Source organism: Clavelina lepadiformis, chromosome 2, assembly GCF_947623445.1.
Source record: "Clavelina lepadiformis chromosome 2, kaClaLepa1.1, whole genome shotgun sequence".
Lineage (NCBI taxonomy): Eukaryota > Metazoa > Chordata > Ascidiacea > Aplousobranchia > Clavelinidae > Clavelina > Clavelina lepadiformis.
Window position 1 is genome coordinate 620302 of NC_135241.1, and position 19061 is coordinate 639362.

A 19061-nucleotide genomic window follows, 5' to 3' on the forward strand; every position below is an offset into this window, starting at 1 on the left:
TTAAGAAGCAAGGGTCAGTTGGTACTTGGTAGATCGATAGATGACACTAGTCTGGGGCTATAGCATAACCACCACAATGGAAGTTGATCAACAACAGACTACACAACTTATTTGCACACATAGGTTGTATGCACAAGAACTGGAGGAGAAACTTTACTTCATACGCTGCCGAACCCACATTTAATGTAAGAAGACTCAACGTATTGACAATCTACTTTAAACTAAAAATATAGATCCAATGCTCAGGCAGTGATTACGGCATAATTTAAGCTAATAGTCAACATGGGAAGAAAGTGTTGCTGGCACAACTGCAATGGAAATCATAATGAGCAACATAAAGTTTTTAGACTACTAAACAATCCAGAAGAAGGAAAAAGATCGTATGTTGCGCTTCCTCGTGGTAGCAACCGAACTCAGATGATACCGTTGTGTGTGAAAAGCATTGGCCACAGGTTAACCAACATGGAAGCACTGCGGAAAACTTAACAAACCGAACAGAAGCGCAACAGAGTTTACGTCATTCTTTGATGTCGACTACTTCGGTAATCCGAAAAAAAGGAAGCGTCTTGTTGCATAGCAACAGCTCTTATCGCCATCTAGTGAACAATCCGTGATATATGCCAACTTAATACCATTTTACAGATAACTTTTGTTTCTGTTTGCAAAGCAAAGTAACTTAACATAAATAACGTAATCAGACTTTTTACTTAAATATTATGACATAATATTTACAATATTTGTTTTGCAATAACCAATCATTTGTATTAAATTTATGACATCACACGCATCCAGCCAATCTACTTAATATATCTACTGTTTATTACTTCACTTGATCGTTCTTCACTCAAGTTAAGTGCCTCTGACACTCACCGGTTGTGGAAGATGTTCGATGGCTTCTGATAAACTTTTCACACCAACATCACCGATATCGCAAAGGTTTACATTCAGTCTCCTGATGTTGTGGAGACATTTTGATAATGACAAAGCTCCATCGTCACCGAACTTATTCACACTCAGGTTGATCTCATCGATCTGGAATATTTTGTAAATAAACTTCAATCTAAACTAATGAATTAGTTGGAAACGAAATCAAACTTTACAGGGAAATCTTCTAGATGTTGCGTTGTTTGTTCGACAAGCATCGTGAACAACATCACGATCACGTGACACACCTTGCCAGAAATTTAGCGACAAATTTGTCGATTTTTCGCTTATAATGTAAAAGAAAATCTTTATATATTATACTTAATGCAGAAATTTGAGCTGAAATTGAAACTAAATATTTCGGCATGTTTTGTGGCGCTACAGTAAAATTTGTTAAACACAAAAGTAACCAAGCGCAAAAGATTTTACTTCATTCTTTGATGTCGCCTACTTCAGTAATCCCGAGAAGGAAAACGTCTTGTTGCATAGCAACAGCGCTTATCGCCATCACAGTGAATGGTACGTGATATATGCCAACTTAAGACCATTTTATAGATCACTTTTGTTTCCGCTCACAAAGAACAATAACTTAACATAAATAACGTAATCAGACTTATTATGGAAATATTATGACGTAATATTTATAATCTTTGTTTTGCAATAACAAATCATTTGTATTAAATTTATGACGTCACACACATCCAGCCAATGTACTTAATATATCTACTATTTAATACTTCACTTGATCGTTCTTCACTCAAGTTAAGTGCCTCTGACACTCACCGGTTGTGGAAGATGTTCGATGTCTTCTGATAAACTTTTCATTCCAACATCACCGATGTCACAATCACTAACATTCAGTCTCCTGATGTTGTGGAGACATTTTGATAATGACAAAGCTCCATCGTCACCGAACTCATTCTTACTCAGGTAGATCTCATCGATCTGGAATATTTTGTAAATAAACTTAAATTTAAACTAATGAATTAATTGAAAATAGAATCAAACTTTACAGGAAAATCTTCTAGATGTTGCGTTGTTTGTTTGACAAGCATCGTGATCAGCATCACGATCACGTGACACACCTTGCCAGAAATTTAGCGACAAAATTGTCGATTTTTCGCTTATAATGTAAAAGAAAATCTTTATATATTATACTTAATGCAGAAATTTGAGCTGAAATCGAAACTAAATATTTCGGCATGTTTTGTGGCGCTACAGTAAAATTTGTTAAAAACAAAAGTAACCAAGCGCAAAATATTTTACTTCATTCTTTGATGTCGCCTACTTCAGTAATCCCGAGAAGGAAAGCGTCTTGTTGCATTACAACAGCGCTATCACCATCTAGTGAATGACACGTGATATTGATTGATTGATATTGAAAACTCTTTTTTCCGTTCGCAAGTCATAGTGACGTATCTTTACCGGTCAACAGTAAGTCAGGTTATTGGCTTAAATATCGTAAGACACCCAGCTACTCACTTATGGACATTTTTAAATAATTCATTCATCATAATTATTCTAAGCATCATCGTCATGCACATTATTGTACGTCATGCACGTTACTATTATTGTGACGTCAAAATTTCCTCAACTTATGTATACACTTATGTCATACTTGGCGTATAATTTGTGCTTTGAGTAACGTTTTATGAAATTACTGCATTACTCTTTTATCACTAAATATAATTGAAAAATTATTTGTCCGATATTTTTATTGACAGCTCTTCTTTGACATAAAATCAAGTTGTTTTTGATATGAAATTTAATTCGTATGAAAACTAAATCGCCTTTAGATCCAAACTATGAAAACTTTTATGAAAACGTTTCAGTGGACAAAGTGAAAATTTTAATCAAAATATTTTGCAATAAAACCTACGAATGAAACACATTAAATAGTATAGATGGTAAAATATAAAGAGCATTGTTTTTTTCTAAATTTTATTTTGTGTTTTGTAACAAAAATTTGAAAAAAGAATGAGAGGTGGTTTATAGTTTAATTTATAGCGAGACACCAAAGCTCCAAACCTTGAATTGACTTATCGCTTGTAACGTACAAATTAACCTGTTGTTCCTCCCAATTATATGATTTGTGATAAGGACTTATATGACCTAAAATTCCAATTGGCCTGGTAATCAAAATTCCGGACAACTTGATGATTGTGTGTTTGGCCTCGCGTTCTTGTCTTAAATTGCTGTAATTATAGCCGAGGCCGTGTTGTTAGGCCCAGTATTGTGCTAGCCTAACCTGTTTAGTGAGGGTTGCATGCAGTACGTTTGAGTAGTGGTCAGTGTACATGTTGTAATGCGTGAACTGAGTAACCATGTGATTGAGACCTACTTTATTGGTATCTACGATTATTGTTTGTACTGTACTTTCAGATGCTAAGTAACCACCTGGGTTCGGTATTTGTAGAAATCACATGTACGTTACCATATACTATACCGTTATACCTGGTCAATATAACAGCTTCAAGATTACGTGTGCATTTCTATTTGAATAAGGGTGGAATCCAGGCCTTGTCGGCCCAAGAGACTAGGTGATCGGCTTCTGTAAATTTGCCGGTTACATAATTTCTACAAAGAACCTTTGCGGGTTTTACACAATTTCTACGAGAGCCCGTGTTGGGCGTGTACGTATATTTCGGGTTGAAATCTTTACTGGCCTGGGCATTGTGTCCTCCTGTGCTGTGAACCTGTTGAGGTAACGCGTGACTATGGACAATATCACTGGAGTGGAAGATGTGCCAGGGGTAAGGTATGAGCCACAATCTGATGATGTAGAAGGCTACCTCAGTGAGCAGCTGATAACACTTAAGCAAAGGAGGAGCGGACTGATGGGTGCAGTCACCAAATTACAGAAGAAACTAAACGCACTAATTGCCAACACGGCAGCAACACACCCAATGGTGGCCGAAGTAAAAGATAAATTGGATGAAAGACTGGCAACATGTCTACGAACCTGCCAGGAATACCTCCAGAACATCCCACAGGATGATAGACATGATCAGCAGCGCACAGAAGCAATTGAAAAACTACACCAAATGAAGGAAAGGCAGCGGGAAGCGGATGAGGAGTATATGGTATACACTCGGAAGTGCAACATGGACGCTTCAACTCGGCGTTCTTCGGAACCAGCTCGGTCTTCCAGGGCTAGCGCTTGCTCCAGCGCTAGGAGAAAGAGACTGCTACAGGCTCAAATCGAGGCAGAAGAGGCAAAATTGGAGGCGCAGCTGGCGTTGGAGCAGGATATGGTTGAAGCGAAGGCGGAAGAGGAAAGACTTGAGGCTGAAGCAAAGGCCGAAGCCAAAAGACTTGAGGCTGAAGCAAAGGCCGAAGCCAAAAGACTTGAGGCTGAAGAAAAGGCCGAAGCTAAAAGACTTGAGGTAAAACAAAGGATCCAGAAGAAACAAATCAGCTTAAATTGCAATGTCTCGGGCTGAGGCAAGTGTAAAAAGGGCAGCCATGGAAGCTGAATATGACGACGACCTGCTAAATGCCTCGAGTGTGGGAAGTGCCAGATCCAATACTGGAGCAGAGAAGTTTGCAGATGTTCCAGCAAGACTGTCGAAGCCTAGCACGCCGTACGGAAACCCATTTCAAGCTACTTCAAATGAACTGACGATACATGAAGTCCCCCATGCAGGAGAAGCCACAAGAGCAGATGAAGCAGGCAGGATGTCACTTTTAAGACCGACTGCCAACGCCTTTACTCCCACAGGATACAACGATCTAGATAAGGGAAACACCTATGATATGCATCCCTGGAGGAAGGATATACCTGTGGCACCAACAAAGATAGCCGCAGGCCAAAATAAGCTGCATGCTCGTTCCAGACCACTTGACGTGTTCCAGGAGGGGCCCATATCTCAGTCTGCACCATCGGACCATCAACGTGACATGATGATGTTGGTTGGCATGATCGAAGAAAATCGATCGATGATGCGAAGATCAACCTTGCCAAGGAGGGAGTTGGAGAAGTTCGAGGGCAACCCCTTGCATTATTTCGTGTTCATAAAAGGTTTCAAGGAGACAATTCAAAGCCATATTGCTGATGCTGCTCAACAGCTACGGTATCTTATTGACATGTGCATCGGAGAAGCACATGAAAGCATTAAGGGATGCATTTGAGTTGACCCGCCTGAAGAAGGTTTGCGTCAGGCATTTACAGTATTGGAGGATTTGTTTGGTAGGCGCGAAGATGTTGTTGCAGCGCACCTCCAGTCATTGTTTCAAGGACCACAGCTGAAGGGAGATGAGAAAGATCTCCGCAAACTGTATAATGACATGTCCAATTGCAGGAGAGTGCTTGAAGCATGGGATTATGCTGCTGAGCTTGATAGCTACTCAACATTGAAGCAGATCTTCAAGCGGCTGCCATATAGAATGCAGGAAAGCATTACCCATGAAACAAACAGACAAATAGAGATGGGCAAAAGACCAACCTTTGCTCATCTGCTTGGATTCATTGAAGAGAAGATGCACGCCTGTAACAACATATATGGACGAACCATGGCCAGAGCCAAGGAAGAAGAAAAAACCAACCGTGTGCCCAAGACACGGAATCTGAAGACATCTAGGTCGTATACCTCTCAAGCAGCTGTTGAAAGAAGCGAGAGGAGGGTTGATAACCTAGAAATCTCCACCAGAAGGTCGAACAAGAATTGCATTGTTTGCCAGGGAGAACATCCCATTTGGAGGTGTGACCAGTTCCAGAAGAAATCTATTCAAGACAGACGCCGTCTTGTTAGAAATAGTGGACTCTGCTTCAACTGTCTTGGAGCAGGGCATCGTAGCACTGATTGTAAAATGACGAAGAAGTGCAAGACATGCAATAAGTCGCACCACTCATTGCTGCATGTGTATATGCAGTCAACATCTGAAGGGGAGAAGCCTAAAGAAGAAAAGGATTCTACTGAACCAGTTAAGCCTGTGGAATCCTTTGGGATTGACACCAACCATCATGGTGCAAACAACGTGAGACTGAAAGTGGTCCCTGTCAGAGCATGGGGCCACAACATGCGTAAGCCTGTTGAGTGTTATGCATTCCTGGATGAAGGATCAGACACTTCATTCTGCAGCGATCGTCTTTCCAAGCAACTTGGGTTACAAGGACCCAAGGTTCAGTTGCATATATCATGCATAAATGGTGAGGAGTCACAACAAAGTAAGATGGTTTCACTTAGCATTCAGGGTCTGAGTGAAGCGGCGGTCATTGATTTAGAAGAAGTCATGACACTTTCATGCTTGCCCAAACTAAAGGGAAGCATACCTACCGACAAGGACGTGACACGATATCCTTATCTTGAAGGCCTGCAATTTCCTGCCATACCTGCTGGTGGAGTGGAGTTGCTCATTGGGGCCGGTGCAAGGAAAGCACATGTCATTCATGCGGTCAGGGAAGGAGGTGCCAATCAGCCAACAGCAGTCAGAACTGGGTTGGGATGGACACTGGTTGGACCAGAATCTGCAACCGAAGACAGAGCCGTTTGCCATGTCAACCACGTTCGTTGCGACAATCGCATCTTGCATGAGCAAATGCAAAGGATGTTTGATCATGACTTTGTGGAGGATGAAGACTCAGAAGATCTTTCTTACTCCGTTGACGATATTCGCGCCATGCATAAACTGAAGTCATCAGTTCAGGAAAAAGATGGACGATACCAGTTGGGACTTCTATGGAAAACCGACAATGTCACCTTGCCATACAATCGTTTTCTGGCTGTGAAGCGGTTGTCATATTTGAAACGCAAGCTTGAGAAGGACTCAAGTTTGTTTGATCAGTACAAAAAGAAGGTCAATGAACTGCTGCAATCTGGCTATGCCAAGAAAGTTCCAGAAGGACAGTTTTGCCATGCAAAGAGAACATGGTACATCCCTCATCACTGTTGTACTGGAGGGAAATTCCGAGTTGTTTATGATTGTGCTGCAAATTACAAGCTACGGCGTTACGCCATGTGGAAGCACTTTCGCAAAAAGAACATTGTTGAGCCACAAACGTGGAAATTGGCCAAAAGCGCGCGTCGAGGAGACGTATCCAGACAAGGATGGGATGGTAAGGAGAGTCCAAGTTAAAACTGCGGACAATAGATTAATGCGTGACATACGCAAGCTCTGCCTGTTGGAGGCAGCATGAAATCGAGCTGAGCCTAAGGTGGCCAGCAGCTATTTGCAAACATACGCAATTACAATGCTAGACATACATTAGCCATTCACAGGACAAAACACCTTTTTTATTTTTACATACACATGTTAACTGTATTAGTTGCCTTACTCTAGCCATTTATATCATTTTCACTGTTGCTTGCATGCTTAGTATTATCTTGCCAGTTTGATACTATGGAGTGTTGTGAAGACGTGGTGTTATGTCAATGACCTCTTTTTGGGTACCCGTTATGCCTTGCGCGCTGCCGTCGAATTTGTCCGTGTATTTGAGAATAACTTCATTCCACTGCGTTATTCTGGGGCCGGTATGTAACGTACAAATTAACCTGTTGTTCCTCCCAATTATATGATTTGTGATAAGGACTTATATGACCTAAAATTCCAATTGGCTTGGTAATCAAAATTCCGGACAACTTGATGATTGTGTGTTTGGCCTCGCGTTCTTGTCTTAAATTGCTGTAATTATAGCCGAGGCCGTGTTGTTAGGCCCAGTATTGTGCTAGCCTAACCTGTTTAGTGAGGGTTGCATGCAGTACGTTTGAGTAGTGGTCAGTGTACATGTTGTAATGCGTGAACTGAGTAACCATGTGATTGAGACCTACTTTATTGGTATCTACGATTATTGTTTGTACTGTACTTTCAGATGCTAAGTAACCACCTGGGTTCGGTATTTGTAGAAATCACATGTACGTTACCATATACTATACCGTTATACCTGGTCAATATAACAGCTTCAAGATTACGTGTGCATTTCTATTTGAATAAGGGTGGAATCCAGGCCTTGTCGGCCCAAGAGACTAGGTGATCGGCTTCTGTAAATTTGCCGGTTACATCGCTAACTCAGTATAAATTCATACAACTTACGCTATATAGAACTCACCTTGACTTGGTTCTTTCTCTGTGTTATCTCTAACTCAGTAAACAATCGATCAAAGCTATCTCCACTGAAACTGGGATTATTAATCGTTACCACACAAGGCTCGGTTGTTGAACGCAGAAAATAGTTGAAGGTCGTGACGTCATTTGGAAAGATATTTGCCTCCCGCTGCAACACAATGGGGGGTCGCACAACAGAAGCAACCACTTCATTAAAGTCCTGATCGTCTGCTTCCTTGAGCCAAGCACACACAACAAGTAATCGCTGAAAAGAGTCTTTATCGTTGACAGAGCTCGGTGTTGATCGAACCAGAAACTCTTTCATCATCTTCTTCTTTCCATCATAATCAGTTGGAGGAGGCAGGAACTTCATCAACCTGTTGAAATTCTCATCATTGCACAATCCGAAGACGAATTTTGCAACAATTTCATATCTGGATGTTTTGAAGCTGGACATGCTGGATTCAAACTCATCCAGTGATGCAAAGAAGATGAAATAAATGGCAACAAACGCTTCCTGCCATACTAAATGTGAAAAGAAAGTCTTCTTGTCGCCTTCGAATATCTTCACTTTCAAACTTGAACCGACATTTGTTTTCAAGAACGATCGAATAGTTTTCTCTTCCATATCTACATCCTTCAAATCGTGTTCACTGAAGATAATTTTCCCCGTAGCGAATCCATTCCAAGCAAGACGAGCCAACTTTCCAACGTCACTTTCGTGTCCATGCATGTGGCTTGACCTGATGAACATTTCTAAAGCATAACATATGATGCGAGTCATCGATGACAGGTCGGTATCTTCACCTTTACTCATGCTTTGATGAATACAGTGGATGGTTAAGATGCAGAGGACAGGGATGTAGCAGTATGAAGAGATGTCAGGATTGTCATCTAATTTCTGCATCACTTTTTTAGAGTCTTTATCACAGATCTGTCCACAGATTTTTTTCTGTGATTCTTCATTCAGTCCGAGGACATTAACAATGAAGGAAGGTCTGCATTGAGGATGAAGATCGTACAATTGCCGGGGACGTGAGGTGATGAATTTCTTGGCTCGTGGAAGCAGCTTTCCACGAAGCAGGTTTTTGATGAAAGTCTCAGCTGTTGCTTGCGAATGCAGAGATGTGATTGGAGCTAATTTATCGGGTGACGTCATCCTTGCTTCGTCCAGACCATCCATGATTATGATCACATCAGAGCTTTCATTGAGATGATTCAGCAAATATCTGTCACGAGACTCATCAGGGTGATCCCACTTACACCCAGCGCTTGTTGTGAAGAACTGAAGAAGGTTGGACTCTGCAGTGAAGTCGACGTCACGAAGTGCGATGTAGAAAATGTATTTGACTTCACTCAACAAACCCTCCTTCAAGATCTTCTTTGTAAGAATTTTGGTCAGAGTAGTTTTCCCGATCCCAGCTTGTCCTGACACACCCACGGTGTTACCATGGATATGGCTGTATTCTTCCTCTGCTGCAGAAGTTTTGCATCTGTATCTTGCTTCTACTATTGCCTTATCTTTGGAAGACTCATAAACCTGATCTAGTGTGATGTTTCCCTGGCCAGGATCAAATCTTTTAAGAACATCCGCTCTTTTATGACAATGTCCAACATTGTCAAGATCCATCCATTCTCCCCAACTTGCAATTTCAAGTGGAACTGAATCAATTCTTTTGTGGATTTCAACCGGCAAGTTCATCTGCCCCGTAACTATCTCTGCTCTCTCTTTCAGTTTGGAGCCTGAGGAAAATATCAATTAAATCATGGCATTAATCCATGTAAGTGCGACGTTTAACGACGTTTAGTGAGTTTGGGGATAAGTGTTTTTACAAAAAACACTAATTTAATTAAATGTCTTTCCAGTGACCAAATTTCTTTGTTATAATGTAAAGCTTTGTAAAGCGTCACTATAATAGTGTAATCATTTTTGTGAAATACTAATACTTCGAAATTGAATTTCGAGGTCCCTGGAATTTGAGACCCTAGGCTTCAGCCTGCCTATTGCTAAATTCAGCCCTGATACCTGTACATAATAAAGGTGCAAAGACCAGTGCATTGTACAATTAATTAACGACAAGTTACAGCAAATCTGTCCACTCAGGCTAAGAAGCAAACTCACTTAATTCCTCCTGAAGCGTCATGGTGAGATTTTCTGCTGATTCCCCTGGTGCTGAGCTTGGTTGCTCAGTGTTGGGTTGAGCTGAAGTAAAACGAAGAATCAAGTTAAAATCACACTTTCATTAAACTCTGCCAAATGTTGGCCAAACAATCGAATCTGATTGGTTGAATGAACTTTTGAGTTTATTATGAATCAACCGAAGTAAAACTTTCATATCACAAATTATCAGCAATGAAGTTGTGACGTTTTTATCGATTTTATTAAAACAACTTTGAGTCTATTAGCACGTTCACGGCGAAGCGACCCATCAGTGAGTTATGTGTAAAATTTTGCTACTGCGTTGTTTCCCACCAGTGGTTGTTATGAACAAAATTACTGTTACTATTTTTTTGCCTTTTTTTCCTGTTTCACAAGCCTTGTTCAACACAGACAAATGGTGAAAGTGTTTGTAGTTTCATTATATTGAAAAAGAACATTTGTCACTTAATTTTCAGTCAGAATGCTTCATTTTAAAGCACAAGTACGGTTTGCTCTCGCAGACTTCATAGTAGGTTGACACTTTTATTGCCTTTTTCGATGTTTCCTCGTCATCCTTCGTTCAAAGAAATCAGTTCATAAAACCCCAAACACCTTTTTCGGCTGCTTATTTTTGGACCTTGTGCGTTTCTATCGTTTCTCTCACCATTGAACTAATGATGTCATCTGATATAAATAGACTGAATACGTCTATTGGCCAAATTTTGCCTTTGTGTGAAGGTTCAGCCTGAATGCACAGAGTTTCTTGACCAATGAATATAAAATTCCTGGTAGCAGTGCAACTATTTTGAAGCGTGACTAAACCAGAAGTACCATCTACCATGCCTGTGGTGGTCGCAGCATCTGATGTCGACGTATCTACCTCTTCTACATCTTCATCCTCTTCTACACTTGTACTGCTGCTATCACTAGGCTCATACACCGAATAATCTGATACCTCTTCACCTAAACTAAAGTCCTCATCTGAAGATTCCTCAAAATTAGCAGCACTTCTATCATAAAACGATGCAGGATTCATTTTGCAACAATTGAAACAGAAATTACTCACAATATATTACCTACGATCTATCACAGGGGTGGGCAAACTACGGCCCGCGGGCCGCATGCGGCCCCATTTTATGCGGCCCGCCAGCACTTGCAGAAACTCCTACTCATCACTTATTGTTTTAATTAAACAGGTTACATGACAAAATATTATTCCCTTTACGAGTGTTTTTCTCTTCACTTTCAGTGCGTAAACACACATACGTCAGTCGCGCATGTATTGCAACATACTTTCAGCAACTAGCCGTACACTTCTCACGCATTGTTTGATTCAATTGTTTGATCATAAAATACAAATACGGTAGCGGCTACCGTAGGCTTTTTGTGATGAAGATTGCGTAGCTTTAAACGTAACTGAGTGTGAAATGCAAAAATTGTGTTTAATATAAATATGCGTTTATTTACACACCCGGTAAATTTTCCTATTTTGTAATGAGAGTGTGCGGCCCGCCGGCTGCAACATTTTTTCTAATGCGGCCCTCAGTACAAAAAGTTTGCCCACCCCTGATCTATCACACAAGGACATAGTTAAGTTTTACTCTATAAGTTGCTTAAAATTATGCGACCCACCGGTGGGTCAAATCGTGCTTGCTACAACAAAGTTTGTGTTTGACGCGATTTGACCTAACGGTGTACAAACGATTAAACTGTCTGAAAGAACTCCGAAAGAACGAACGAAGAAAACATGTTGACGAAATTTGGCGGGAAAGCTCTGGCGGCAACTAGCGGTACAGAAAGTAAAAGGTTATCGTAACACAAAAAAACAACGAAAATTCGGGATCGCAGCGAATGTGTTAATTAATTATGACGTTTGCCAGACTTCATTATGTAAGCAACTCCACTAGATTGTTGTTTCAAGTTGCTGGTTCTTGCAATTGGTGATTAGAAATTGATAATACACTGGTTTATGTCAAGAGTCATGATTACCATGTCCTTTTGTAATAATTACGTTGCCATGTATGTTGCCATAGTTCATGATTCCTGTGAAGTTTGACAAGTTCGCATGCGATTGATCCACTACGCGCTTGTTGGAAGATTGGTCAACTACAACAAATATCAAATATATGTTATATTCATACAGATGTTTAAAATTTCAGAAATATGCTTTTGTTAAATAATAATAAGCTCGTAATAAAAGTTTTCGATATTGATCAATTAAAAACACCACAGCACATACACATATGGTTGGCTGTATGTAAGATACAAGTAAACAGAAAGCAGAAGATCGCTTTCACAGTTTGATTGTGGCTTAGCATAAATATTCAAATATTCCCGTAATCGAACCATCTTGATATACTTGTTTAACTGGTACCTTGTATTTTTCCACTTGGTGACGCCAAAGGTCCTGACGTAGAAAGCATATTTGCATCCTGATGGTCTTGCATGTTGTTGCCGGTGTTGGCTTACACAGGTTACAGGTGTTCCTGGTCTAGGCTTGTACAATGTAGCAGGTGGTGGTCTTGTATAGACTAACACACAGTATTTAAAGAAACTTCAAAATATCAAAAGATTTGTTGCTAAATGATATTAATCATACTACATGTTATGTAAGAAGAAATAATTTTATCAAACATCTGCGTTAAGATTCCTCATAGCGTAACTTTACAATGTTTAAAAGAGAAGGCTTTGGGAATTTTTTGCCACTATGTTTCTGGCATAGAATTTTGATCAATATTTTTTTAGGGTGCTATTGTGATAGCATTAACCGCTCCACTACCGAGCCGGATATTTTCAACTTGGTTGCCTTAACCACCCATTGAAAGCAGACAGCAGCGTGGCAGGTTGAGTGGATCATAAATGGAAGGTGGAGCGGCAACGTGGCCAAACTTTATCAATTTATCATCTACACCAGGGATGTCCAACCTTTTATTATAGTGGGCCGCATTGTCACTTGAAATCTCAAAAATCGCACCGCACAAAAATCTCAGGAGGGCCGCACTGTGGCCCGCGGGCCGCAGGTTGGAAATCCCTGATCTACACCAACTGCCACCTCGACGTTATCTTGGATGGCCTGGGTGATTGGTCAACGATTGAGCATTTGAGCATTTCATTGCTGTTCGATTGCTCTACCTACCGCTTTCCCCGCACAATACATAATCTGTAAGTTTTAGATGAGAGCGCAATCCAGTGGCTGCTAGGCTCATACCCCGACATCTAGTGCGTTGTGGGTTATAGGGAGCATAACCTCGTTCCATTGTGTTATGGAGCTCAGCGTCATACTTATGGCTCCATTGACATCACATTGCATTCTCAACACTGTTGTAGTCAAAGTACATTACAATGATGTAGGATGCATGTAAGGTAGGAAATGGAACGAGATGTATCTCACAATGAGTCTGACCCCAACCAACGAACGTAATAATTCTACAGACCTTGCCGCTGTCATGTGATCAAAGAGTTGTTCAAGGAAACTTTCAAAAACCTTATCAGTGGTTGTGTCACGTGTGTGTGTGTGTATATTCAACCGCTGTGCTATTACTTGGTGCTTATTACGTAATTCTGACCATCGATTCAACTGTGACGCTGCACCAGTTGTGTTCAATTTATTCCTTTTCGTTCTACCTCTGTTGAATCTCGTTGTTACAGTGATATCGAACGTATCGTTTCCAGTGCTTCAACGCTTCTGTATTTCTGAAAGCGCCACTCAGTTGACTTGGAAAACACAATTCAGCTACAACAACCTTCAACCTGCTGGTTCAAATTTCTTACCGACTGGCTAGTAATTAGACGATTAACGAACAAGTCAAGATTGAAGTTATGACGTAATAAACTGACCGTCACCTTCTAACGTTCGTCATTATTTTCTGCTGCGGCTAAATAAAATATGCCTACCGACTACCAAGCGCACCATTATGACCTCACAAAACCAAAGTGTACAAGGTAAGACGAAGGCCATAAGCCAACTTGTTCCTGTTCATGCGATTGTTTACCAAGTTGACGCATTCCGCTTGCTCAGCTCTTGATCAAATAGTGGAGTCTTGTAAAATACAAATCATAAAACTTCCTATGTTGAGAGTCGAGTTGATTCATTGCGCCATAAATCTATCAAACAAATAGAGAAACAGTTGTTGGATGTCTCTCATGAGCAATAGTTTCAGTCCAACAATCAGCTCTTGATGTGATGAGGCAAAGTATTGTGACGAGATACACATACACAAATAGAAGAACAGTTGTTGGATGATGTCACGGTTACGTCACGAGTTGTTTTGGAAATGCTGGAATTTTTTTTGGGATCTTGCAATTCTGTTGCTGACCGGACTTGAATTCTCCTTGATGACGTTCAGATAAATTACCTCGCTTGAACTGGTGTGCCACACATAAATACCTATGTGATTGTGATGTTTACAATCTTTCCCTTACCCCTTTTACTTTTTCACTTGTTACCAAGCGCAATGTAGGATAGTAAGCTTTGCCCGAAGGTGAAAGCCTTTGTGTCTGATAATAAAAATGGAAACTTTATCTTTTAGTAATAAGTATAGACAGAATTTAAGCAGCTAAACAGCATAGTCACGCCGTTTGAGAAATGAGAACTCATATCATCAAAGCAGAAGTAAAACAAGTTATCAACCATCAATCGTCCTCGTAACAACAGCAACAATATTGATACAATACAATTAATAACAATACAATATTGTAACAACAGCCGCCAGTGGACGCGGTCTTTACGGTGAATATGTTTGTTGTGTAATACTTCACACAAGTAGGCTAATATCACTGCGAATCTTTATTTGTCATGATGTCCTGGCCAAGCGATGGCTACTGGTGGTTTTTTGCGTTATGGTCTCGATGAGCGACTATTACGACTACCAACACATTTAGCGGCTTTCATTATTATTATTGTGCAGTATTATTGTGTATTATGACGTATGTTATACGTAGTTAATGCCAGTCAAAGTAAGGCACGAGTTGAGCCTGTAATGAAATGATTGTTTATCGCTCCTTAGCCTGTAAGGACGACCACTTCAATTACAATGTTTGTCTGTTGAATTGTAGTCCTCGATAATAAATGAGTCTCAGGTCGTTGTTTCGCTTTTCTTAATCTTAGAATTAATTGTACACCTCGACAACTGTATAATCTGATTATATTGAAGTTTCATTGAACGAATAAATCAAGATAGAACACTGTGACAGCAACAGCACAAAGACATGTTGCGGCGTTGAACGTAGAAACCAAAAAGACTGAATGAATCAAAATGCACGCACAGTAAGAGGGAAGCATCGATTACGTCACAAAGTGTTATGCTTCACTGATTCGATAGCTGAGAGTTCTATGTCGTAAACAATTTTATATTACATTAATTGATATATTTATCACATAACCTTCCCCAAGGAAATATCGTAAGTTTTTTGAAAAAAAATGAACGGTATTTCATGATCATAATAAAAACAATTCTCGGTGAACAATAATTAAAACAATAGTGTTGATAACAAAAGTCAATATAACACGTAAAATGTAGATCACACAACAATAAACGTTGAAACATAGTTACAATACAATTCATATTGGCAATACATTCGCAAAAAAATAGTAATATGTTTTCTGTAACTCATGAAGCAAAATTAGTATACAAAACAAACAATGATGACATTTATGTCACGACTTTAAATAGAAAACAGAATGTCTTTGACACGTCACGCGAATGCTTGCAAAATGAGGAAACGTCGGCAAATGTTTCATCTCACGTTTTTTCACGCCGTTTCCGTAAACAAAATGGTATAAAAGTTTCGTATGCTCACGCGTTCTGATCAACATAAGAGAAATTTGCGCTAGGCATTTTCAAATATAAGACCATGTAATAATATTTCAGCATCTGGTTTTACCAGTAAAGCTGTGTGAATATTTCACTTGGAAATAAGCGTATTACAAAATATATATAAAATTAGTCAAATACGTTTTGTAATTGACATTCAACATAGTGTATCGGTGTTAGCCTTGGGATTTGTTTAACCTTCGAAAACAACCGCTATGTTTAAAGCATAACAAAATAACACAAAGAAAAATTTCTCTCCGGCATGGTTGAACCGTTAGAGAGTATGGCAATTAAGCCACCATCAATTAGACGTAATCTGAACAATAACGCTATGATATATACTATATAGAGAAAAAAAACAAACAAAAATCATTACTGAATGTCCAAATACCGACAAAGTTCCTTTACTGGCCTTCCACGCGTCGTGGATGGATCAGCGTGCTTTGTGTGTCGGTCATTCTTGCATTCATAGTTGACTGAATTCAACGAGTCTTCGTTGAGCACTTGCATACGATGTAGATAAGACATATCTTCGAAACTTGTAGTCTGAGATCACTAGACTTCTCTCAACCTCAAATTTAACTGTTCATAGATTCCTCGATAAAAGAAAAGCGTAGTTCTCACCGAGCTCGTTGGCACCATAAACGTTGTAATGAAATGATTGTTTATCGCTCCTTAGCCTGTAAGGACGACCACTTCAATTACAATGTTTGTCTGTTGAATTGTAGTCCTCGATAATAAATGAGTCTCAGGTCGTTGTTTCGCTTTTCTTAATCTTAGAATTAATTGTACACCTCGACAACTGTATAATCTGATTATATTGAAGTTTCATTGAACGAATAAATCAAGATAGAACACTGTGACAGCAACAGCACAAAGACATGTTGCGGCGTTGAACGTAGAAACCAAAAAGACTGAATGAATCAAAATGCACGCACAGTAAGAGGGAAGCATCGATTACGTCACAAAGTGTTATGCTTCACTGATTCGATAGCTGAGAGTTCTATGTCGTAAACAATTTTATATTACATTAATTGATATATTTATCACAAGCCAGACCCGGTTATCAAGATTGGTCTTATCAGCAGTTTGTGGAAACCTTGTTAATTGTTACCTGGAACATGCGAATCGATAATTATCGCGATCAACGTTCCAACGATAACCGGTCACTCTGACGTAATTTTAACCTATACAAATATAAAATACAATATAACCAATACAACATACCGGCCAGTTAACAACTTGCGAGCTTAATCTCGAACCGTTACAATACTTATCGCTCCATTGACATCACATTGCATCGTCAACATTGTTAACCTCAGACCATGTCCCTGGGCAGGAATTTGCAACAATGACGGAAATGGTAGCGATCATTCTAGGTAACATTTATGCATTTTATAACAAATACTGCAGGTACCATTCCACTTTTACATACTTTTTGTATAAATTATGTGAAAGAAAGGATAAATATATTTTTTATAGTATTTAAACCTTAATACCAAAAGTATTTAATATTGTGAAAAATCGAATTTGACGCGCAAGATGCGTCAGACATTTGGTCGTGAGTGGATTGTAGAGAGACTTACCGCGGAGAATATTTTGCACTTGCTTTGAAAAATAGCATTGCCTTGAACCCAAAACGGAGATATGTGATACGGTATGTGCTTTTATAAATCGATTATAATCCAACAGCGCCTCGTATTAACAGCTGTTTGTGGATTCATAAACATAAATTGTGTGTTTGAAGCCACATCTATAAATATCTATATATAGTCACATTTATATCTTTGAGGTCAGATCAATGAATGCTTATTTTACATTCTTTAAGAGAACAAAATTAAGTTGGGAAAGATGTGCATTCTAATATCATAAACTACCGCAGGTTTAAACTATGGTTAATTAGCACCTTGATTCGAAAATACCTTGATCCAAAAGAATATTATGTCACGACGCAACTTGTTTTGGTGGAGAACCTTGCGTAACCAACAAGAGCACCCTGGAATCTGTTCCAAGCATACACTTTAGACCGTAAGGTGCATCTGGAAAAAGCCGCGTTTTGAGTTGAATGTTGAACTTTTGAACACAATCTAGTAAAAATTATAAACGAATGTTAAGAAGAATAAAGTTGTAAACGTCAATCAAGTGTGGGCCAGGCAAAGTTTCCATGTAGGCCCCTGCTCGTTAATTGTTCATGAGCATGTGTTGTTATTGTGCTGTAACTACAACGGTTAGCTTGGTAACGTTCGCTCCGCACAGTTAATGGCGAAAAATACACAATACAATAGGCAAAGAAGTCGCTGGGTTCTTACTTGCCGGTGCCCAGGCTGCTATGTACTTTTTACATTGTATTGTTCATATTTTTCGCTACTGACTGTGAACAAGAGAAAAGTATGATTCTAACCTGTTAATTCTTTAATATTGGCCACTGGGACTTGCGCATACTAGCGTAGTATGATACTAGTGATACCATTATAGAAAGTAGCTTATAGCCTATAGCCTATGCATTTTGCGGCCGGTAAATTATTTTTTTCTAGTTGGCAGTTAACAAGTTTTGACAAACATCGTTTCACTGCACGCACAGTTTGGAACATACAAATGAAATCTGTAAATGACATGGAAAGTGTGGCACCTGCCGTACACATGAGATTCATCAACTTGCATGCCGGACTATTTTATCTTCTGACCAGTTTATAATAAATGAACAAAGAATTATGTTTTTAGTGAACTCCACTATGCCAAAATTTGCATCTCTTCCACACGATGTCTCATCAAAAACTGCCAAACTTTTTATTTATTTTTTGGCAAATGTTTGTTAGATACTTTCATTCAAACTTAACCGTATAGTTGCAGTTAGTGTTTCGTTGATTATGCATACTTATAGTAGCCTAGTCTGGCATCTTGCAGTGCTGGTATGGTACCACACTGCAGAGTTTGGCATAATAGTTGCACTCAATATTGCTTTTCTTGAGCTTCATTATTTTGCACACAATGAGTCAATGACTTGGACAGAACTTCTGTTTGAACACTGATTTTGAATTGTCAAGGAACTCAAGCGGGATTTGCGCATATTATGGAAATCACGAAAGTCACAAAGAATTTTTCTCCAGGTTTATGTCACTGACTTCTTCTGGGTAACATAGCAT

At 39.5% G+C, this 19061-nt stretch overlaps 2 protein-coding genes across 3 annotated transcripts in view; one reads left to right on the plus strand and one right to left on the minus strand.

Annotated features, from left to right (window-relative positions):
- Positions 1–12704, minus strand: part of LOC143446379 (NACHT, LRR and PYD domains-containing protein 3-like) — a 45673-nt gene extending 32969 nt beyond the window's left edge. The window contains exons 1-6 of one of the 2 annotated variants that reach the window (XM_076945984.1): positions 12480–12672; positions 12095–12211; positions 10088–10168; positions 7970–9708; positions 1708–1869; positions 871–1032 (exon numbers count right to left, since the gene is read on the minus strand). In XM_076945984.1, the coding sequence (XP_076802099.1) occupies positions 871–1032; positions 1708–1869; positions 7970–9708; positions 10088–10168; positions 12095–12211; positions 12480–12552 (2334 nt within the window). In that variant the 5' untranslated portion in view covers positions 12553–12672. Of the gene's footprint in view, positions 1–870; positions 1033–1707; positions 1870–7969; positions 9709–10087; positions 10169–12094; positions 12212–12479 lie in introns of both variants that reach the window. The other variant, XM_076945985.1, reaches the window with a different exon arrangement.
- On the plus strand, positions 3061–4514 carry LOC143446395 (uncharacterized). The gene has a single exon (XM_076946010.1). It carries the CDS (start codon positions 3642–3644, stop codon positions 4365–4367), a length of 726 nt encoding a protein of 241 aa, XP_076802125.1. The 5' UTR covers positions 3061–3641; the 3' UTR covers positions 4368–4514.
- Positions 12705–19061: the final 6357 nt, after the last annotated feature.